The sequence below is a fragment of the Canis lupus genome, chromosome 30 (genome assembly GCF_048164855.1).
Source record: "Canis lupus baileyi chromosome 30, mCanLup2.hap1, whole genome shotgun sequence".
Lineage (NCBI taxonomy): Eukaryota > Metazoa > Chordata > Mammalia > Carnivora > Canidae > Canis > Canis lupus.
The window spans coordinates 9,790,323-9,815,217 of NC_132867.1; the positions used below are offsets into that span (position 1 = coordinate 9,790,323).

At 34.2% G+C, this 24,895-nt stretch overlaps 1 protein-coding gene across 3 annotated transcripts in view; it reads left to right on the forward strand.

Moving 5' to 3' along the window:
• The window catches only part of GBE1 (1,4-alpha-glucan branching enzyme 1), a 268,264-nt gene that overhangs the window by 28,695 nt on the left and 214,674 nt on the right, over positions 1-24,895 (forward strand). For all 3 annotated transcript variants that reach the window (XR_012021155.1, XR_012021156.1, XM_072806520.1), the window contains exon 2: positions 21,000-21,169. Coding sequence is in view for 1 of the 3 variants with exons in the window: in XM_072806520.1 (XP_072662621.1) it covers positions 21,000-21,169 (170 nt within the window). In the remaining 2 variants the exon portion in view is untranslated. The remainder of the gene's footprint in view (positions 1-20,999; positions 21,170-24,895) is intronic.

Consider the following 24,895-nt stretch of genomic DNA (forward strand, 5'->3'; position numbering starts at 1 on the left):
CCAATGGCAAATGGAGTATGAAATGGCCAGAGAGTAGTCTTAGCTTTCAGTTAATCAAAAATATGACCATATTTCTTGTTGGAAGAATTCTTCCTCCCTTGGGAACTGGGACCTCCACACCCACCAAGCCCAAGTTGGTATATAGCAAAATTCTTCCTGTATCTGTTATCAGATATGATAATGAGAGGGGCTATGCCCATATCCTCTATTTGATTCCTGGACCTGTATTCTGGAGAGAGAGAATACCATATGTTGGCTGCAAATTTGAAACATGTACTGAATCCTCTAAGACCATACCTCAACCTCTCAGGCTGTTGCCTTCCAGATGTCATAATTTATCCTTCAGTAGGCCATTCTACTATTTTATAAAGCCAGCTGTTTCCGGGTGACAGAACATGTAGTAGTACTAGTAAATTGCCTAAGAATTAGCTCATTATCTATATTATATATCTTGTTGTCAGAAGCACTGTTGTTTCATCCAACATGACAACTGATAAATTATAAGGTAAATCAAAGGTGGATCTATACCCAGAATATGTTTATCCTTATAAGGACAAAATACTGCCCCTCCTTGAATCCCTCCTTGAGTCCCTCCTTGATGTGATGTGTCTAATGTAATCAGCCCACTACCAAGTACTTGATCAGGCCAGAAAATGGTAATTTTCTTGGGTTTTTGTTGGGACAACCTGCTCTTGGCTGGCTGCATACTCAGCTTGGGTAGTAGCTGGATTAGACTTGGGGAGGGGAAGATGAATGCAGGCATCCATCACTACCACCCTAGCAACTTTGTACATGAACATGGGCTGAGGACGATGGCTGACTGGCATGTATATCATCATATTCTGTACTTATTCCTAGAAATCAATCAACATACCTGTTTGTCACTGATTTTTAAATTTGTTTCCAAATTGATGTCTTACTGGCTAGACCCTGTAGTTACTAGCCTGTAAGGCAGTGTCAGACTGTACTTGTATTTACTTCTAATTCCACTCAAAGTAGAAAACCAGATGTACAACTTAGTTTTGCTCACTGGGAAGGTTACTGCTGAATGGAATGATAGTACCCTCCTAGCTTATACAGGCATATTATGCACGTGCATTCATTATCCAAGCTCAAGCTTTTTCTTCCTGTTTCCTGGCCCTTTGGGATCTTGGCCTGAGGCCAGATGTGCAGGTTGAGGGAGAGGCAGCAATGTAGTAGGAGCAAGTGCCTTGGGAGTCTGAGCCTCTTGTTTTGTATGGGTTGGTTTACTTGTATATACTGCTTCAGTTTTGTAATGGAATCCCATCCTGTATGTCCAGAATGGAAGGTTTGGTGGATCAGATAATACCTACTTCAACATGAACAATTATTATTATTATTGTTTTAAGATTTTATTTATTTATTCATGAGAGACACAGAGAGAGAGGCAGAGACACAGGCAGAGGGAGAAGCAGGCTCCGTGCAGGAAGCCCAATGCAGGACTCGATCCTGGGACTCCAGGGTCATGCCCTGGGCCAAAGGCAGACGCTCAACTGCTGAGCCACCCAGGTATCCCTTAACATGAGCAATTCAAATCTCATAGTCACTAGATGTTAGTGGGAAGGTGGTTAATCTCCACTAGCACCTAGTAGTAGTAAGCCAGGAGCTGCTTTTCAATTTAGAGCACTTGTCTGCAGAGAATGACATGAGTTTCCTTTGATGCAAACCACATATATTAGCTTCTTGAGGTGAGAGGGCCAGGTAGAAAAGTTTGGACCGTGAATTTGGAGGGGCAAAGGGAAGGTATCTGGCATACTTTGAACTCTTTAAAGAATTTCCTCACCTTTTTAATGATAAATATTTAATCAGCTCTTCAGTTGTATTTTTTTGTATGAGAGGACATTGGTAATGATTTGATTTGATATTAGAATTTAGACTTAATTTCAAAGGAGTCTTTTTTCTCTTGTGCCTTTTTTTTTTTTTTTTTTTGTCAGAGACTCTTACTTCTTTTTCTTTCCTCCCCGCCCCCCACATGGCCAAATAATAATTAGTATGTATTTCAGTTGTATATTCCATTGCAGTATATGGCTAAACTAAAGCAGTGAGCTCCAGACTGGACTGCTGATTCCCAGCTGGCAGATTGACCATTTCTTGTTTCCTTTCTGCTAATACCTGCCTGTTTCTGCTGTTCTGAGGGAAAAGTGAATGAGGTAGTTTCATATTATTTTCATTATCTATCTACATGGAGTTAAGTCTATGGGCAAGGTAATTAGAAATCCTATAGCTGGAATAAATCAGTTTCCCTAACACTATTGTAGTTCTTCCTCACTCCCAACTGTAGAGCTCCTACTTCATTATTACTAAATTTTTTTTTTTTTTTTACAAAGTTCAAATCACTTTCAACACATTTAGCTATATTTAGGATGGCAGATGTTTTTATTTCTATAATATACGTGTGTGCGTGTGTATATATACACACATATATATAGGCAGATTTTTGCTCAATGAGACCTTTTATTTTTTTTATTTTTTTTTTTTTCTTTTCAATGAGACCTTTTAAATTCAGAAAGTTTTCATATCATCCTTTTTTTCTCCTCAGTACTTTATCTTTTGATTCATTTTCAATGTTTTATAATGTTTATGATTTAACAGTCCCAAGCTGTACATAAAATAGGTATTGCCGAGAAACTAATTTTTACTGGTAACTCTGTGGTAATTAGGAGGTAATTGATAATTCTGCTATATAATTAGTTAATATGATTCTAAATAATCATAATATGAGCATCTTTAAAAATAATCTTTTTCTTGACAATTCTGGCTAGCTGTCAGGTTTCATGAAAAAAAGGCTACATTTAAGAATCTGTTACTTTGGAGGCCATCCGGACAGGCTAGAATTATGAGAAACCAAATGTCACTTCAATTTATTCAGCACGAATTTATCTTCCAAAAGAAGCTTAAAAATATACTGCCTACTTTTTCCCCACTATTTTTGCTGAGAGTCTTGCTTTATAATGACATTCATATTCTCTTTTATATTTTAGCTTGAAAATTGTTGTTAAAGTTACTTATCGTAGGAAGAATTGCACTGAGATATTTAGCTTTATATTATGTGAAGATTGCTCAGTGGCAGGGGATTAAAAATTACTTATTTATAAACATTTAAGTATAGGAAGTTAACATGTCTGGTTTGATAATACTTCATAAAAAGTAGTTGTTCTGGGAATGCTTGATCAAATTCCCATCTATTGGCTTAAAGATCTCTAATGCCACACGATTGATAATTTTTTTCCTGTTCTCATAATAGATTAGTAATTTGTGACTTTTGGTTTCAAATAAAGATATGATCTGTTAGCCTCTTTTCAGAAGATGCTACACATATTCCATCAAGGGAAGAGAATTATGATGATTACAAAATACCTGTTAGAAGGGAATTTTGCCTAGGAATTAATAAGCAAGTTTACATTTTCATATTTTCATTAAAAAATACCAAGTATCTTGCCCATTACCAAATTGTCTCAATTTGGTAATTTGGTTGATTTGGATATCACCATGGGCATCATTTCTGCTTTAGGAATGAGAGCAGAAGGGACCAGAAACCTCTCACTCATATCCCTTCTCCTCCCTTGGCACCGCTCTCTGAAGTCACCAAGATAAGGCCATCTTTTTAGCTGGGCAACATCACTTTGTTTGGTGCCCAAGGTAAGTGCACATCATAAGCTCTGGGAAGTATTGCTGGGGCATTTAGAGTAATCCCTCTGTTGGTACAGACTTCAAACACAATTCATATAAAGCCAATGTTGCCTAGCAACTTCTATATATAACACTTTGAGTGATCTCTGCCTCTTCCTGTCCAGAATTGAACATCTCATTGTACTTAAAAAGAAACTAACGGCCTACTTTGGAGAAGAGATATTTCTAATATAAATATTCTCAATGCTGATGTGTCTCAGGAGAGTCCCAAAGTAATTTTTAGTACAAAAAAAAAATATCCTGAAGAGGGGATGAATTGTTTGAGACTCTTACCCTGAAAGGAGAAATATGATCTTGTGAAAAAATAAATGTATTTGGATTTTACCAAAATTGGGACATTGGGTAAAATTGGGTTATTGATGTTTCATCTTATTCTTTTAAGAGGCAAAAAAAAAAAAAAAATTCATTATTAGTTAAAGTAGCCTTATTTGAGAAACAATCAACCTACCCATTAGTAAGCATTTAAAACTGATTGATATACTAGTAATGTGGAAAAGTTTTGTTTATAAGGCTGTTTGTGAGCCTCATCTCCAGAAATCAGGTCTAGGAGCAGGTATTTTGGCAGTCCTCTCAAAAATCTTGATTCTGGTAAGCACCCCATTTAAGTTGGATGCAGTAAGGACAGCACTTACAGGAACACGGGTTTTAGGAATTTTATGGAAGTTAAAATACATTCATTGGCTGTAAATGATTTGTATGATGTAAATATCTAAAATTGGCATTAGTATTTAGTTTTAGAGTGTTTGGATATGAAGACGTTTTCTTTTTTTCCCCATATTTAATATTTTTATTTTATACTTTCAGAAAAATTAATTTTTGCTTCCGATGAATGAGTCGTCCCCCCCCCCCCCCGTTGCAAGACACTACATTTTCATATGTGCATATTAAAGCACTATTTGCTAACCTAAGGTGTTATGACTACAAAGGGGTTTTCAAATTCTGTAGAGGAGTTGTGGAAACTGGACATTGAACTTTGGAATACTTATTTTGTAACTGGTTGAGACTTTTAGCTTTTTTTTTTTTTTTCTTCCTCGAACAACAGAAAACATTTTTTTCTGTCCTGAAAATCTGTCTGTGATTCTTTTTATTGACTAAAATGATCTTGGAGAGTGGGAGATTTTGGTTAAATATGTTAATTTTAAGTCCCATCTTGATACCATAGAACTGTAGGAAATAATTAGTGAACAGTATCATAATTCACTTATGATCATACTTGGAAGCATTTTGATCTTTTACATTTAGAAAGTTAATACGAAAATGCTGGCAAATCTATTTTTAGTGTGAATTTGGAAACAAATCTAGTTTCATTTAAAGTGGGTTGTATAAAATATTTTAAAGATATACATATATATTTCCTGTAAAATGAATCTTTCTTTGCATTCGGACTTCTCTCAATTATAGCCATGTTCACTGAACCAGTACAGGACCCAAGAATGGAGTCTTGTGGAGAAAAATGTCAAACATACTTTTCTCAGCAGTTGTTGAGCTGCCCGGTTCTTGATGGGGTGCAATTATTGTTTAGGTGTTCATTCTAGTAGCAAGTTAAAGGGAAGGAATTTGAAACCCAGTGTTTTCCAGGGATGAAAAATAAAACAAAGCAAAACAAGCAAACACACAACCAGAGCTTTGACTTTGGGTTGATTTGTGAGACGGAATGACTAATGCCTTTCCTAGTACTGCCTACTGCCTGTAAAGCAGGAGGCAGGGCAGATAGCACGGCTGCAGATACATAATTACATGGCTGCCTCCGTCTTCTCTGGGGTTTTAAAATAGAAATAATGTTACTCTAGAGGGTGCAGAGCTGGACTTTTGTGCTCTGGTGGTAACCAGTCTTAGAAGAGAATGAGTATGTCATGCTTCAGTGCCACTGCTTTTAGTATTTATTGTTTGTAACCGTGGTTTTGAGAATGTTGCTGGAAGTAAGAAGAAAGGAGGGAAATAGGTATTGAAGCAAACAATAATAAAATAGATCTATCACTGGAACTGTCTGTGCAACAAGCAGTGAAGTAATTTAAGATGTATTGCAGTGTTTTTAAAGAAAAAAATATATGGTGAAAAAATTGAATGGTTCATTCTACTGTTCTTCAAGTGGTAGTCTTTATTTAAACATGGCACCTTTGATATTGCAGTCTTCTTTTTAAAAAAGTCATTAATTCGATTTAATAGGATGTGTGTCAGTTTCTGCTGTGGGGTGAGTTTGACATTTTGAGAGCAAGTAAGGAAGAATCAGGAATATTGTGGTAGGTTATATACTTCAGGAAGTGAGGCCATAAGCAAATAATACTGGAAGCCCTACCAAACTGAATTTTCTTGAAGACAGGCATTACATTTTATTTTATTTTTTTTCTTTTTAGCTCAAGAGATATTTTCTTCAGGAGCACCTGCTGTTGTTAGGCACCTGTTTAGGAGTTGGAGATTGAAAGTAGGAGAATTAATACATGGGTAAAGGGAGTGGAGAAATGTGTATAGGCAGAATCAATATCATAAATATTAATATCATATATTAATATAAACATCAGTATCATAAATACCACAGATCACTGTGCTGAAATGGAACGCACAAGCACAGTGCACAAGCTTTAAGGCTTTAAAGGGCCTTGTGCGTTCCATTTCAGCACAGTGATCTGTGGTAGCAGATCATATTATTGACTTAGGAGAGTTATGCCTTCTATTACAATGATTTGAATAGTAGAAGAGCTAAAGAGATGGTAAGTTTTCATTATTTGGTTGTCTTCCCAGTATCTTCCTCATTTGCTTTTCAACAAGTTGCCTTTCAAACTTTTGTTAAATTAGACAATTAGATGAAATATACTCTACCTTAGAACTTTTAAATTGTTTTTTAGACAATACACTTTAAAATCATAATTGTAGGTCCTTTAATAATTTACTTCATGTTCTGTTGTGTTTGCATTTTTATGACAGGAACAAATAGAAAAATAAAGACAAAAATACAGTAAAGTTATTCATAACTTCATTATCTTGAGATGATAGTTAACATTTCGATACTTTTCTATGCATTTATAATTAAATAACAAAAGACCTATTAACTTTTATTATTTTTCACATAACAGTGTGCTACAAACATCTTTTTATGTCAGTAAATACAGATTTAAAATGTATATTTTAGGGCAGCCCCGGTGGCCCAGCGATATAGCACCGCCTTCAGCCCAGGGCGTGATCCTGAGTCCCGGGATCGAGTCCCACATTGGGATCCCTGCATGGGGCCTGCTTCTCCCTCTCTGCCTGTGTCTCAGCCTCTCTCTCTCTGTGTCTGTCATGAATAAATAAATAAAATCTTTAAAAAAATGTATATTTTATATGTGACATAGCATACATAGTCAATAAAATCATACCTGTGATTTGCATGGGGGTGCTACAAATTTTGAAGATATTATGTATGAATATTAATCCCAATGGCCAAATTATTCCACATGAACTTTGGGAATTCTTAAAAAGAATTTGAAATTGAATTGAATGTCCAGCCAAAAAATTAACCACTGTTATACATCATTACAGTTGTCCACCCTTTTCTGCTGGGGATATGTTCTAAGAACCCCAGTGGATGCCTAAAGCTACAGATAGTACCAAACTATATATATAGATTTATATATATTTAAATATATATTTACATATTTTTCCTATATATACATACCAATGATAAAGCTTCATTTATAAATTAGGCACAGTAAGAGATTAACAACAATAGCTAACGATAAAATAGAACAATCATAACAATATACCTTCATAAAAGTTATGTGAATGTGGTCTCTTAAAATATTTTATTGTACTGTTCTCACTCTTCTTCTTATTATATGGGATAATAAAATGCCTACATGATGGGATGAAGTGAGGTGAATGACAGGCATTGTAACATAACATTAGGCTACTATTCACTTTCTGAAGTCTGAAAGAGCATCATCTGATTCTGGACCATGGTTGACAATAGTTTACTGAAACCAGTGAGCAACAGAACAGTATATAAGGGGGGCTGGGCTACTGTATTACAATGATGACTATTTTTAAGATAACATAGAATTAAAGAAATCTTTTAAAATCCTGTTTCTGATACAAATACTGTAAAATTTCATTTATTTTTGGAACTTAAGGAACAAAACAAATGAGAAAAGGAAGAAAAAGAGAGAAAAACAAACCAAAAAACAGACTCTTAACTAGAGAGAACAAACTGATGGTTAGCAGAGGGGAGCTGGATGGGGGGTGAGTGAAATCAGTGATGGGGAATAAAGAGTACACTTATGGTGAGCACTGAGTAATGTATTAAGAGTGTTGAATCACTGTATTATATGCCTGAAACTACCATAACACTGTATGTTAACTACACTGGAATTAAAGAAATTAAAAAAAAAATTGGTTCTGACAATAACTTGCTGAGTGATCTTGATCAAGTTGCTTAGTCTCTGATGCTTGAGTTCTTCCTCATTTTTGTGTAATATAGAGTTTCCAGCACATAGAATTGAGAGAATTAAATGAAATATTGCTTGTAGAGAACTTGGCACAATGCTAGGTACATGGTAAGTGCTCAGGAATAATTAACAGTTATTGTTGAAATCTCCCCAGGCTACTAAGACAATTGTCTGTGATTGTAAATGCCTCATGGTGAAATTTACTGAGGGAACCATTTATTCAGTCAGTATACCTTAATGGATGCTGTACTAGATGTTGAGGATGTAAAATTAAACAAAAGATGATCGTTGGCTTTATGGTACCCATAATCTGGTGGAGAAAAACGTCAGCAGGGAAATTTGTAAAACTGTATAATTATACCATTGGGACAGTTTGACCAGAGCTCTTTGTGAACTCTGCCTTGGAAATGGTTGGCCCATGAGCAATGAGAAATCTATGAGTTCACAATTCCAGTAGTTTTGATTATGAGTAGGTCATATTAATTATAAGTACCACTGTGTGATCTGGCCACAGCATTTTGGGAGCATCAAATTAGGAAACAGTGGCCCATAAGCAATAAGAGTCCTAGATGAATTTGAAGCTTCCATTTTACTGATGTTAAATAAGCTACCAAATTGAGCTTCGGGGTGGCATTATTAAACAGATTTGCTTGTACTTAAATGGATTTTAATGTTGGGTTTTCTTGCAGATCTGCTTATAGCATTATGGTCTTGGTTATAGTAGTTTAATTTGGTGCAGGGTCTCTTGGTAATATGGTAAGTCAAATTTATAAATGTTCTTTTACATCCATACTTCATTATAAACTTACAGAGTAATATAGCTCAATAATAGTGAAGTACTTTAATCTCAGTCTCAGTTTGGAAATATTTAAAAGAATAAAACATGTAATTTGGGAGGAATAGTTAACTGGGACACATAAACAATATAGCAGACCACCCTACACAAACTATACAATGGTTGCAGATCTATCCTGTTCAGTCTGTTTTAGGTCATTGAATGTAAAAAAAAGAAATTTTCATGTGTGTGTATTTTTTATATATGATTTTCTATAAATGCATAATATATATGTGTATATATAAGCATATATGATGCACACAATATATTTATAGTATGGATATATGGATGGATAGAAAGAAACTTGGATTTTTTTTTTTTTTAACTTAAAAGAGATCTTGCCAATATGTTGGAAGTCACTGTGAAAGCTCTTTGATCTTTTGGTTTTGTAGCTGACAGAATTTTGAAACCTTTGTCTCCCTCAGTAAAGGCAAAGAACTGTCAGGGTATTTGATAGACCTTTGATATTTCATGGCTATTTAGTGCAAAAGATGTGGATTTTTTTGTTGGAGATATATATATATATATTTATCTCCTTGGATTCTTTGATATATATTAGTATAGTGTGTTCTATGCCATTGTCAAAATGAAAATTGATTCATTTATCCTGTTTCAAATATTAAAAACATACACAAGGATAAAGTTCATGGCTATCTGGCTATATTTAATAAATTCAAAACTGTGATTGGATTTGTTAATTTGTTTTCAAGTGTCAGTATCTGATCTTTAGCAATTTTTTAGCTTAAAAAAAAGTGTTTTTATCTTACAATAAATATAATTACCATCCAGTTTGAAACATATATATCAGAGGTATAAATAGTATCTGTTTGCATATTTTACTTTAGTAAATGAATTCAGATTCATTGTGACAGATATATCCATTCCCCAAATAAAAATTTCCAGGCATTTAGAATCCAGGACCACTGTAATTTCTGCTCTTTTTTGGCTTTAAAAAATAAATTTAAAAAATGCTTTCTGGATTTATTCAGTGTAAAGATGATGAGTTTTATTTTTTTTAAGTGAGTTTTCTGATGATTTTATTTTTTGGCCATTTATACCACGCTTAGAACAAAAGGATTTTTTTTTCCTTCAGAAGTTTAGCGTATTAAAATTATTTAGCAAATATTAAATAACAATTCAAATTTAGTACAAAGTCCTAATCAACTGGGAAACTGTAAACTACAAAATGTATTGGGTAGTATTATGGCTAATGGTTAAGGTCAGATACTCTGGAAACAAAATCTTGGATTTACATTTCAGCTTCACCCGCTTTATAGCTGTGTAACCTTGGCAAAATTATTTAACCTCTTGTTTCTTCATCTGTATCATGAGACTGACAGTAGTTTCCCTCATACTGGGTTATTGTGAGAGTTTAACTAAATTACTACTTAACAGAACCTAGACCATAGTAAATACTCCACGAGGTTAGGGATTATCATTTATGATTTGTGATATTTATAATTTATTATAATTTTTTTCTGTTGACAGACTTTTTCTTGTTTTATTTGCTGTGTGTTTTATATTTCATAGATGGCTTATATGCTGCTTAAAATATTTTAAGAAAAAAATATAGGGACACCTGGGTGGCTCAGTGGTTGAGCGTCTGCCTTCAGCTCAGGGTGTGATCCTGGGTTTAGGGATCCAGTCCCACATGGGGCTCCTTGCAAGGAGCCTGTTTCTCCCTCTGCCTATGTCTCTGCCGTTCTCTCTGTCTCTCATGAATAAATAAATAAAATCTCTAAAAAAATATATATATATTTATATCACTTGCACAATGGTAAAATATACCCTTTTTGACATATGTGGGAGATGCCTAAAATAGCCTTTGTATTGAAATGTGTTTTTTACTTTCTTGGTTGGTATTAGGACCCAACTTTGAATCAGAGAAGATTAGAGTATGAATTCCAGTTTCTTAGCCCTGGATGGAACTTTTCAATTCAGCTTGCTCAGTTTTACCAGAGGAAGTTGAAGCTTTGGGTGGTTATCTTAACTGAAGTTCATATGTCAAATGCTGTAGATTCCATCTAGAACCTGTGTCTTTTGACTTCTTAACCTCCCTCTCTGTTTTGGTGAGTAAAGAACTTTTGACAGTGTTTGAGTAACAATGACATTCATATTAAGAGATGAAAAGACTTAACCATCATTGATTTTGATCTGTTGTTACGGTGAGTCATGTTAGGAAGAAGATTCTGGTGGTGATTGGGAAGATTGGAATTGCTTCCCAGCAGATTAGTTGCCCATATGTTCTCAGTAACATAGCTTTTTGTGTAGGTTGTGGTCTCCATCATCATCTAAAGCCCCTCTCTAACCCAAACCTGTGGTCTTTGCCATATCATTTTTCCAAAAAGAGAAAGCTGACCACAGAACAGAATGTTATTTGAGCCAGGAACTGTTGAAACATTAAGTTAGATTTCTTCCTAGAAATCAGTAGACTAAGACTGTGTTAGCTCATGTTTCATATTACACGAGAGAAAATAAACTGAAAGGTCAGTTGAACAGTTACAGCATTGCCCTTTTCCAAGGTAATCAGCAGAGCATGTAGCAAAGACGTGAACAGGAGCGTGACTGGAAAGAGAGTGGCTGATAAAGAGGCTGGCTGCTCAAAGTGCTTGGGACAATACTTGACACTTCCAGGCCTGACCAGATGGGCCGTCTCACAGGGCTTACCTTCAGTAATTCTGATTTATTACATTCACATGATATTTTTTCCTAGTTAGGCAGTCAGGTTTTCACGTTGCCAGAAGACACCAGAAATTTTAATATTGACCATTAATCATACCTTGGTAAAATGCAAGGGCAATATATTATTAATTTGTTTGCAACCAAGAGACAAGGCACAGTGATTAAAATTAATTTCTAGCTACATTTTGTTAATTTATTCTAATTAATTAATCTGTTAAGAAGTAAAAATATGTTTACATTAATGGCTATATTGTAGGCTTTTTAAATTGTGTCATTAAATATCATTTCCATTATCTTAAATGTAGGATTCTAGAAATAAGTATTTTATTATTAAAATAAATAGGGTATTGCATACAGCTCAGTAACACCACTGAGCAGAGTATTTCTAGTTTTTCATTGATTAAGAATATTTCATGTTTTTGGTTTTGTAGGATTTAGAACTGGCAGGATCTCAGCAATAACTTCACCTCGACCCCTTCACCTCTATGATTGAGAGCCAGAATTAGGAAAGAACATTTAATAAATAACAACCACTATTTACTTTCAAGACCGTATTTTAAATAGTAGCAACTAACTTTTAAGAGTTAATTTTTAACAGTTTTGAAATGTTCCTCTCTCCCCATTCCCTCTCTCCTCAAAAAAGAAGGGGTTAATGATTTCTATATAATCATGATTTCTACATCTATTTTATTAATTTGAAACTCAAAGTAGTCAAATTACACTTAACTTTAGGTCAAGTAAGAATAAAGTTATTTAATTTAAATAGCTTTAAATTTAAACAGCTTTTATTCTATAACATCATAAATAAGAGATCAACTATTTGTTCTTAAATGTGATCTGATGATATATTTATCGGATTGGCTCAGTGCATTTGATTGTGTTGTAGATACGATACAAAATGAATAAGGTTTTTTTGAAAAAGTTAAAATTAATACACTTAATGCTTGCTTATCATTGATATTTAGATTTTAGTATTGCACTATAATTAGCATGATAGAACTATTTGATTTTTTTGAATGTTTCATTGATTCTCTAATTAGAAATCCCTTAATTTCTTTTTTCTTTTTTTAAGAAATATGTCATAAGTAATTTATTTTTAATAAATTTATAAATAATTAATCCAGTTAACCCTTGAATAATGATGAGGTTAGGGGAACTAAATCCCTGCACAGTCAAAAATCAGCATCTAACTTTTGACTCCCATAGCCTACTACTATTGACTGAAAGCCTTACCAATAGTATCTATTAACATGTATCCTGTATTGTATATATTATGTATTGTATTCTTACAATAAGGTAAGCCAGTGAAATAAATATTAAGAAAATCGTAAAGATGAGAAAATACATTTATAGCATTGTACTAACTATATATATATAGCAGTATAAGTGGACCCACACAGTTCAAACCTATGTTGTTCAAAGGTTAACAGTAAGCACCACCCTGCCATCAATGGGTGCTTTATTCTTTTTCTGCTTTATTACTGGGCAAGCTCTTCTCTCTTTATTCTCTTTCTGCTTAATTACTGGGCAAGCTGAACCTCTGAGATCATTAAGTAAAAAAAGCTAAGGGCAATTTGCTAATGGACCTATCAACTGAACCCTATTTTTTATTTTTTTAATTTCTTTTTAAAGATTTTATTTATTCATGAGAGACACAGAGAGGCAGAGACATAGGCAGAGAGAGAAGCAGGCTCCCTCTGGGGAGCCTGATGTGGGACTTGATCCCAGGGCCCCAGGATCATGCCCTGAGTGGAAGCCAGACACTCAACCTCTGAACCACTCAGGTGTCCCGAACCTAATCTTTTATTTCTAAAGTCTGTTCTTTCTAGTATGCCATCATGCCTGGCACATAGTAGGTGGTCCATACCATTTAGTCTTAGGCTCATTCCATATGTGAAATCATTATTTTAATTAACATCAAGTCCCAGTTGCATAAACAGAGGTATTGGTAAGAATTGTAATAGACAAACTACTTGAATAAAAACCACATACCTGTGTATGTTGATTAGTTCTAAAGCACAGAATGGTTTGCATTCATCTTTAAAAGTACTAACTGCTGGGATCCCTGGGTGGCGCAGCGGTTTAGCTCCTGCCTTTGGCCCAGGGCGCGATCCTGGAGACCCAGGATCGAATCCCACCTCGGGCTCCCGGTGCATGGAGCCTGCTTCTCCCTCTGCCTGTGTCTCTGCCTCTCTCTCTCTCACTGTGTGCCTATCATAAATAAATAAATAAATTAAAAAAAAAAAAAAAGTACTAACTGCTGAGGAGGAGGTTGGCTCCTGGCAGTAGTTGCTGTCTTTATTGGGTCATCACATCCTCCGGGTTGCTGTTCACTTTTATGATTCTGTATATTGATCTTGATACAGCATCAAGTTGACGAATCGGCTTCTTATGCGAGATCATGTATTTCTTTACAAAGTTGGTTGTTCGGTCACACAGGACCTTTAGGAAGAAGGGGAAAGGATTTCTCTGAGGACTCCTTCCCATTTTCTAGATCTTCTTGGTCAAAGTTTGTCCCGTGAAGCCTTTATTCCTCCACACATCCATGTTGTAGAATCTGACCTCCACTGGCAGTTGCTTGCAAGCCACAATCTCCATCAATCCAATAAAAGGAGTGCACGAAGCCTGGATGGCCAGTGGGACAGAGTGAGTCCATGAGTGTAGTCCAGTTACAGTGCATTGTAACTCTCTTATATTTTAAGAGACTCTTCTTTATGTTGATCTCAAATGCAGCAGTCATATTTAATACTTTTATTGTCCAAGTGGTGTTTATTCATTTCATGCAAAGGTATCATACTAAGCATTTTTAGATGTAGTATCTCATTTGATTATCAAAGCAACCTTATGTGAAGTGGGTTCTGTTATTATTCTTAGATTAGGAAATTTATTAGTCTTAGTTATAGCTGGCAAGAGGTAGGATTGGGATTCAAATCCCAGCATAATAATTCTAATTTTAAACCTAAATTTAACCATTGTATCACTGTTACTTAGCCACAATCTGAATGTGTTAAGTGCTCACCAAAAATTTTTCATTGAGTACTTACTATGTGCTAATACTTTAGATGTTTGGTTACATCAGCATGCAAAACAGATAGTTTTTCCTTTCTTTGTGGAATTTATATTTTAGCTACTTCTGTTTTCTGGTTAAAAGCCTTTACCAATGCCCTACGTAATGCTTTCCCACTTTGCTTTTTGTTTTACTGTCTTCTACACATTACGAAGAATGTCTTGAAGCCATGGATATTTTAATGTCTTTCATCTCTGTGTTTGCAGTGCTTAGCATGGCAGTGGATCTATAGTAGATGTTCAGTAATACATATGGAATAAATGGATGGATTTTGCCACTCCTTGTTCATCTCCTTTACTTAAATGGTCGCATCTCTGGTGTTTCCTGATAGGTGAAGTTGTGTATACACTTAATTGAATAGAGATTAGGAGAGTGATAGGGATTTTTAAATGGAAGCATGGAAATGCATATATTTGTTGATTATGACATTTAAACATTTAAAAATAAGGAAAAGCATTCAAAAATAATAAACCACATGTAGTATGATACCAATCTCAAAATTCTTTTAATTGATCAATCTTGTATAGCAGAAGAGTCTACAGTTCCCTGTGCTTTTAATATGGAGTCTATTTTTTTAAAAAGATTTATTTATTTATTTATTTTTGATAGACATAGAGAGAGAGAAAGAGACAGATAGAAGGAGGGAGAAGCAGACTCCATGCTGGGAGCCCGACGCAGGACTCCATCCCGGGACTCCAGGATCGCGCCCTGGGCCAAAGGCAGCTGCTGAACCGCTGAGCCACCCAGGGATCCCCTATTGAGTCTATTTTAATGAACATTTCATTAAATATGGACTCTGCCTACCAAAATTCATCCTTCATATTGCTCCCTTTAAAGCCTGTCTTTGATCATATCAATTGTCTCCTTTTTAAAGTCTTTAAGGGTTTTGTTTTTTGTTTTATTGTCTAGTTGAAAACTGTCTTTTCCATCCTGATTGGCTTCTAGATTCCTACCTGTTCTCTTGCTCTGGTTACACACAGCTTCCTGTCATGTCAACAAGAACCTCCCAGTTTTTACACATGTAATGTTCTTCTCTGTCTTTAGCTTTCAAAATATACTACTTATCCTTCAAGATACAGTATAAAGCCTTTTCAGCCTCCTCTTCTCTCACTAATTCCTTCTGGTGTCTTGCATACTCTCTAGTTAATGCTTACTTATCCCAGCCGTCTTCTGTGGTGAATTGAACACTCTTCCATTGCACTAATGAGCTTCTAAAGGGAAGGATTTTTATTTTATGTAACTGAATTATTTGTACACAATAAATACTTTTGTCCTGTAATAAATATTTTGCATTTTTGTTATAGAATATTTATCCTTAATTAAGTGACATAAACTGTTCACTTTAAAGTTCCAAACACCTTCAAAAAAAAAAAAAAAAATAAAGTTCCAAACACCTAAATCTTCACTTGACAGTTTTAATATGTGGATAATTTTGCATATTCTGGATAGTTTTCACCTGAGAGGAAAGTTTCTGCGAGAAATCTTGAAGTCTTTTTAAAGACTGATTTAAAAAGCTATTTTTTTATTTCAAAAATCCCATTCACCCCTCTTTTAACCATATTTCTCCTTTTTTAGCTATTAAAAATTCCTGGTGAGCTTTTGCTTCTGTGCTTTTTCTTGCCTCTAACCCAAGTCTCCCTGGGGAAGCAAATGACAATATAAAATCTTGAAAACTAAGCTAGCAGGAATGGAATTTCCCCCATGGGTTCCTTAGGTTTCAAGACCACTCAGAAACACTTGAGAAAGGATTCTACATCCTAGACATTTCTAGATAATGTATGATCCATCTTCCTTGACTTATCTCTCCTATGTTCTCAACTCTGCCTGAAATTAGAAATTCAGTACTGATCTAAGATGAACTATCTTCCAGGAAAGCAAAGATTTCAGTTTGTTTCATTTTTTTCCCCTCAATTTATCTCTTGCTACTTCTGTAAAATAACCATTTTTCCCCAGTCAACACAATCTATTTAGTTTTTTCCCCAAACTTTCCATAATCCATACATTAAAGTCAATATAGAGTACTTAGTGTTATGTGTTAGTATGCCTTTATTTGTAATTTCCATAGCAGGAAAAAAGATGCTAAGATTCTCAAACACTTTTGGAATTAAGGGGAAAAAATCCTTAATGTTTGCTGATAATTAACAGGTGTATTAAAATCTAAATAAATGCTATAAATTAAAAAGCATTTTACAGCATTGCTTCTCACTGAAGTAGAGAAAAGTTGTAGCCAACAATTACTGAGCACTTGCTGGCTACTGTGGGGATGGCTCCCAGTGTGATTTTATTAATTCCTTAGAGCCTATAATGTTTTCCCTGTTTAACAGGGGAAGAAACTAAGGAAAAGGGAGATAAGTGACTTGTTCGAAATCACATATAGTATATAACAGTGTTAGGATATAGCCTACACTTTATTTCTAAAGACTAAGCTGATTCTCTTAATTAAAAGATTAATAGCTTTATGAATGAAACTTTAAGGACTTTCTTTAAATAGAAAATGTGACATTTAATTTGAGATTTTGGTCTCTTGACTCACTTCAAGTATACCTTTTGTAATGAATGATGCTTCACTCTCTATTGCTTTTTACCTTCTCGACCTTGGACAACTTAACATATTTATCTGTACCTCCGTTTCTTCCTTTGTAAAAAGGATTAAAAACATCAATGTAGAGATCAAATCTGATGATATTTATAGCATTTTATATCTGCACAAAATGCTAGTTGCTGTACTAACTTCATTTTATGTTCTTTGGTTACTAAGAATTTGACCTAGTTTTTAAATATCCTATAAATTCATAGCAAAATATTAAGAGAGATGACTGTAGTAGGAGAGGGCACAGGCATGATGAGCTTGCTGTATCCTCAGGCATTTTCTTTTTTGAGCCACAGTGATTTCAAAGTGGAATGTGTATTTCTGTATCAGAAGCTATAGGGCTGACCTTGAGGGAAGTCAAGATATTTAGTTAAAGTAATATAATGCTATAATCCTGTTTCTGTTGAAATTTTGGTAAATGAGACATTTGTACATATTTTATGAAAGTTCTTATGAATGATTTTTTTAACTTAAACCTTAAATCTTAAGTGTGTTTTTAAGATATTAGGCTCATATTAACAATAAAATTATTGCCACATTTGTTTAATCTCCCAGAGTTCTATCTTTTTTATCACTAATTTTCCTTGTATTATGTATATATGTGTTTGTATTCTTTTGACCCTAAGTCCAACTTAATTTTGTTGATTGGTCCTTACTGTTTATCATTTTTTTGAATGTTGTTACTATGTTGTTTAATATGGGTTAGAGTTTTCATACACTCAAGAATTATAGCTGAATGATAAATTTGTAACAAGTAAAAACAAAACAAAAAACCAAAAAACGCATATTCTCATAGAACTCAGAATATGAGAGGGTTTGCATATTAGTATCTCATATCTATAGATCTTTTTTGTTTTGTTTTTTGTTTGTTTGTTTTTGGTCGAGGTCAGTATTTTAAGGATTTTTGAAACATTGCCAGTGTTTAAATTTGGAGGGTTCATAGAAAAATCTCAGAATTTTTTTTTTTTTTTTTTTTTTTTGTTCTTGAAAACTTTGATCTGGCAAATTACGCTTGGTAACAATGGGCTCAGGTATTAAGTAGAAGCTTTTGTTTTCCATGGGGTTTTTACTTACCATCTTACCAGAGTTCCTTTCTATATTATTTTCCATACTCTAAGGCCAACCTCATCTTTTCTCATCAGGCTTGCACTTTTGTGTTTCTTATGTGGGGCAGCTTCTCATATATGTGATACCTGTCTGGTTCCTGTGGATGGTTCAGTTTGTGTCCCCGGGAGTAAGGACTGTTAGTGAAACTGGGGTTATGCCATTTTGTTAAAAATCTAATTTGTTTTAGTTCATGGATTAAATATAATTTTTATACTTATAAAACCATGGATGTGCACATATGTGTGGATGTGAGTGCACTTGTATGTATTGGGTATATATACAATACAAAAGGGCAACTCAATACCAAAGACCCCCAAATAATCTGATTGAAAATGTGCAGAGGTCATGAATAGACATTTTTCTAAAGAAGACATACAGATAGCCAACAGGTTATGAAAAGATGCTCATGAAAAGATGCTCAACATCACTAATCATCAGGGAAGTGCAAATCAAAACCATGAGATTTCTTACACCTGTCAGAATGGCTAGTATCAAAAAGACATATAACAAGTGTTGACAGTGATGTGAAGAAAAAGGAAGCCTTGTGTACTATTGGTGAGAATGTAAATTGGTGCAGCCACTGTAGAAAATAGTATGGAGGGTCCTCAAAAAATTAAAAATAGAAACAACGTATGATTCATTAATTCTACCACTGGATATTATACAAAGAAAACAGAAAGACCAATTCAAAAAAATATATGCACCCTATGTTTACTACAGTGTTATTTACAATACCTGAAGTATGGAAGCAACCTAATTGTCCATCAGTAGGTAAATGAACAAGGAAAAAGTGATGTGTACATACATCCACAATGGAATATTACTCAGTCATGAAAAGAGATTATAAGATCTTGCCATTTGTGACAGCATGGATAGACCTGAGGGTATTAGCTACTAATGAAATAAGAGAAAGACAAATACCTTATGATTTCATGTATATGTGAAATATAAAAAAATAAATGAACAAACAGACATAAAAATACAGAGAAATACAAAAGGGGGTCAAAATATTTCACCCACGCCTACCACTCCTATAGGCCACCTCACTCCATTGATCTGATTATGTGGTACATTTCTTACTGTCATTGAAGCAAATGTGGTGACTGTGGTGGTGGTAGGAAGTCTTAAGGCCCCCGTCTACCTCAGGCCATTGGAACCCCACCCCTCTGAGCTGAGAAAAAGGCCCTGTGAAAATGGATCTGTATCTGTATCATAACTATATCTATATTTTCTTTATGCAAATATGTGCTTTTCAGAATACTATTTTATAACTTCTTTCTCTAAAAGCAATCTGTTTTGGGCATCTTTGCATATCAACCCACTTCTCTCTACTTCTTCCTCCTCCTCCTTCTTCCTCCTCCTCTTCCTTCTCCTCCACTTCCTCCTCCTCCTCTCCTCTTCTTCTTCTTCTTCGATTTTATTTATTTATCTGATATCACAAATAGGGGGATCAGCAGGGAGAGAGAGAAGCAGGCTCCCTGCTGAGCAGAGAGCCCAATGTGGGGCTCCATCCCAGGGCCCTGTGATCATGACCTGAGCTGAAGGCAGATGGTTAACTGACTGAGGCACTCAGGGGCCCCTCTATCTCATTCTTAATGACTCATGTAATTTATTGTTTGAATGTTCCATAATTTATTCAGCTAGTCTTCCAGTTGCTGATCTGGTAGGTTATTCATGGTTTGGTGTTATAAATAGTGCCATAATGATTATCATTGTGTACATAAATGTCATTGCTTCCTTGTTCTAATCTGTTGGTATTAGTGACAATAGTAACATTTTTTAAGTGTAGCTGTATGGACTCTGTGGATCTGGGAGAGGGCCAGGAACAACTATGTGCTACTTTTGGTCCTACTTTGGAAGGAATCTTCGATTTCTTCTCATGGCCACTAGCTTTTACAGTTTGACATGATGTAGCATATTCTTCCCATGCTTAATTGCTATATGCAGAACTTGGCAGAGTACAGCCTATAGACCAAATTTGGCCAATAACTGTTTCAAAAATAATGTGTTATTGGCATCAGTCATACTCATTCATTTACATGTTGTCTACAGCAGTTTTCATGCTTCAGAGAGATAGTTGAGTATTTGTGAAATGGACCAACTATATACCCTTTAACAGGAAAAGTGCCAAACCCTGTTGTAGGGTAATTTTATTTATCTTGCTGGCTTTTGACTATTTTTCTTTTATTTTCTTAGGGGTTAGAAGAGAGAGACACATAGGGAGACACATAGGGAGGCTCCTTCATTATACTATTTTGACATAGAAGTTGCTATAATGCTGATTTTTAAAATTTCATGGAACATATAGAACAATCATATTTTCTCTCTTATACCAAAATGCATGAAATTGCCAAAAAATTTTAGATTGGTTCAGTTTAAGAATGGTTTTATTCTATGAGGTAACTGCTACCTATATGTGAAATTTTTCACATTATTCCTCTTTAATATCTTTTTTCTTTCTTTTTCTGAATAAGAGTAAATAAAGCATTTCTTTTCCTGAATAAGAGTAAATAAAGCATTAATTACAGTCGCTTTCCTGGAAGACGATTTTATTTTCTAACTTCCTTCTTTTGCACTTTTTCAAAGGTATAAACGGTTTAATGAGACTTTGAACAACATTGGAGAGAACGAAGGTGGTATTGATAAATTTTCCAGAGGTTATGAATCATTTGGTGTCCACAGATGTGCTGATGGCGGTTTATACTGCAAAGAATGGGCCCCAGGAGCAGAAGGAGTTTTTCTTACTGGAGACTTTAGTAAGTGTTTGAAAGATTTAAAGTTGGTTATACTATTTCATTTAAAAACATAGATTTGTTATATTTCATATATTTATATGAAAATTAATGATTACAAATATCTGACTTTTCAGATAGAGCTATATGATTTGTTAAGTTCTTATGTTCACGTGGTACTGGTGTTCCTGCTGAAATGTAATGCATGTGTTCCTGAAAAACTTTTATGTTCTGTAAAATCATATACTAAAAGTAAGAGTTTATGAGAAAAATAGTGCGAGGCAGACTGCTCGAAATTTATCCGACTTTGTTAGGAAGCCCTGACAAAATCAATAGCAATCTGGTAAAAATACTGGTGTAAGTTAAATCTCCACTAGCATTTGCACCTGGTTAGCTGGCATTGTAGTTCTTAGAACGTTTAGAGCCTAATATCCTTTTTTGAGACCTCAGTAAAAGTAGGCATCTAATCTAAAGGGTAAACTTCTTCATCACTCCGTTCTTTTTATTTTTGTTTTCCATTTTTTATAATTTAATCTCAATTTTTTTTTTTTTTTTTTTTTTTTTTTTTTTTTGTAACAAGTATCTTCTCAGCCTTCTTATTTGCCCCATCAGTTTCATTAGGCAGGAAACCCTATGGAAAGCATAGTTGGTCTAGACAGCAGGGTTCTAGCTTACAGTCCAGTGGGAAGAGGGACCTGTATGTAAATAACTATAATATAATTTGCTCAGTTTTATTCTAGTGGTATAAATAAATTACTATAATAGTGACAAGGAAGAAAACTCAGTTTTGGAAGTAGAATAATGATAAATAGGTCTTGGCAAAATGTTCATAATACAAGGAAATATCAGAATAATTATCATCCTTTGGTGTTGTGAGAGTACTATAGTATTTAAAAGTTGATTTTATCAGCTTTAAGGGTCGATATGCTAGTATATTCCATTTATATAACATTCTAGAACTGGCAAAGCTTTAAGGACAGAAGACAGAGTTGTCAGGATTTGGAGGTAGGAGTTGTGAGTTGATTACACAGGATCACTTCTTGGGGTGATGAAAATATTTTATGTCCCAGTTATGCTGGTTGTTACATGACTGCATACATTTATCAAAATTTATAGACCTATACACTTAAAAGAGTATATTTTATGCATGCAAATTATACCTTAAAAAAAGCTGACTTTTAAAAAGTTTTGATTTTATAATTGTCTAAAAGTGTACTAATAGAAATATAATGTAAACCACATATGTAATTCAGAACTTTTAGTAGCCATATTAAAAAAGTAAAAGGATGGGACACCTGGATGGCTCAGTGGTTGAGCGTCTGCCTTTGGCTCAGGGCATGATCCCGGAGTCCCAGGATCGAGTCCTGCATTGGGCTTCCTGAAGGGAGCCTGCTTCTCCCTCTGCCTGTGTCTCTGCCTCTCTCTCTGTATCTCTCATGAGTAAATAAATAAAATCTTAAAAAAAATAAAAAATAAAAAGTAAAAGGACAGTTGAATGAATTTTAATAATGAAAAATTTTATTTAATCCAGTATATCAAAATATTTTAATATTAATATAATCGGTATAAAATTCATTGTGCTATTTTTGTTCTTTTGCATTCGTTTAGCTCTGATATTTTTTCATTGGCAATACTTGATCTATATTTAGATTTAATAAAATTTTCAGTTTAACAATACAAACCCAAGTTTTTTCCAACATTATTAAAAGTGCTAGTAATGGAGTTGAATAATAGTTTTAAAATTTAAATTTAATAAAGTAAAATTAAATAAAATTTAAAATTCAGTTTCTCAGTTGCACTAACCTTATTTCAGGTGCTCAATGGCCACGTGTCTACTGGCTACTCTATTGGAAAACACAAGTCTAAGGACTTCAGTACCCCAAATTAGATGAGGCCTGTTTCTTCAGAGTTATTGAAAACTTCAGGGAAAGTTTTGAGAAAGACCATGTGATCTGCTGACTTAGATTGTTTTGTTTGCCTGATGAAAATTATGAAATTATATAAAATTATGGGGATAAGAGATTTCTTAAATTATTGTTAAAATAGTCAATAATTTTTTTCTTACACACAGACATTAATATTTCTCCATCTTCTTTATACAACTGCTTTGACTAGTGTTTTTTTGTTAAAAGACTATTTAGATATCAACCTATCTTTAAGGCACTTTTTGGCATTCTATTTTATTACTTCTTTTTCCGGCCATTTATAAGACTGAGAAGTATTGATTGAGAATGTGCGCAAGTTAATTTTTACATAGAGATACAAAAACTACTATAAGAACCTCAGTTAAAATTTGGTACCTGCGTTAGGTACCCCCTCTCACATATTTAAGATTAATCCCACTAGGTAGGTTTTAGAAACATAAAAATATGGGAAAGAAACTATATGAAAATTAGATTTAGGAACTAGCATAGGGATTACTGCTGATTTATTACAAATTGTGCCTTGTAATTATAGTTGGGCCATATGTGCATTTGGAGAACTGCATTTTGAAATTTTATTTAGGATTTAATGCTTATATATTAAAAGTATAATAATTAAAAAATTTTGTAAACAGAAAACTAAAAATTATCTGCTTATTTTAATGTTAAAATGCCCTCTATTAAAAAAAAAACTATCCTTTGTGAAGGTATATCACATAATTTAAAATCTCTCCATACTTGGGATAGCATTTGGTAAATTATTTTCATCAGCAAATGTTTACTTCATGTCCAAGAACATGAAGAACATCAGATTTAATCAATGAGCCTTTTTTTTTTTTTTTTTTTTTTATGATAGTCACAGAGAGAGAGAGAGAGAGAGAGAGGCAGAGACACAGGCAGAGGGAGAAGCAGGCTCCATGCACCGGGAGCCCAACGTGGGATTTGATCCCGAGTCTCCAGGATCACGCCCTGGGCCAAAGGCAGACGCCAAACCGCTGTGCCACCCATGGATCCCAATCAATGAGCCTTTATTTTTACTGGAGAGCTGGGAAAAACTAAGATACATGAAATTGTGATAGAAAATTGGAACAGGCAGTATGCTGGGAAAATTTAAGTGACTAATCTCTTTTCTTATCTAGATGAAAGAATAGCTTTTCTGCCTAAAGTTACAGGGTCTGAGAGTCTCTGTATACATAAGATCTCAACTTGTTCTCACTAAGGAGTTTTCACTTGAAAAAGTTTGAAAATTAAGAGTAGAGTCAAGCTTTTAGGTTAATAATGCATTTAAAAGAATGTCTTTGGAAAAAAGTGTACCTGTGAGTAGTGAGCATTAATTTGTTATGATTGTGTAGAGCACAGAATTTTGATGATAATAACTTAGCTGAAAATGTACCCTAACATAACTGAGCTAACCATGCCTTTAACACAAGGAATTCTATATTTTGCTTTTCCCTATTTATATTTTCTTTACTTTTTTTTTTCTTTAAGGAGAATTGAACAAGAAAAAACTCATTTTTCTTTGTTGAGCTTTTTCTCAGGATCAAAAATAGATGACATAATTTTATTGTTAAGTCTTCTAATGCATAAATTTGTACTAAACCAAAAGGAAAAGAAAATGGATATTAATTAGCTAAACAGTTACAGTATCTTTTTTCATTACAAAATGCATATGAAGATTAATTAAAATCTTGTTCTTGGTAGTTTTGCTGATCATATATAAATGTTCTAAAAAACATTTAAAAAATTTAAAACATTTAACCATATTCAGGACTGTATTCACATTTATCAACTGATAGGTTGACAACAATAAACTTAAAAGATTCTATAG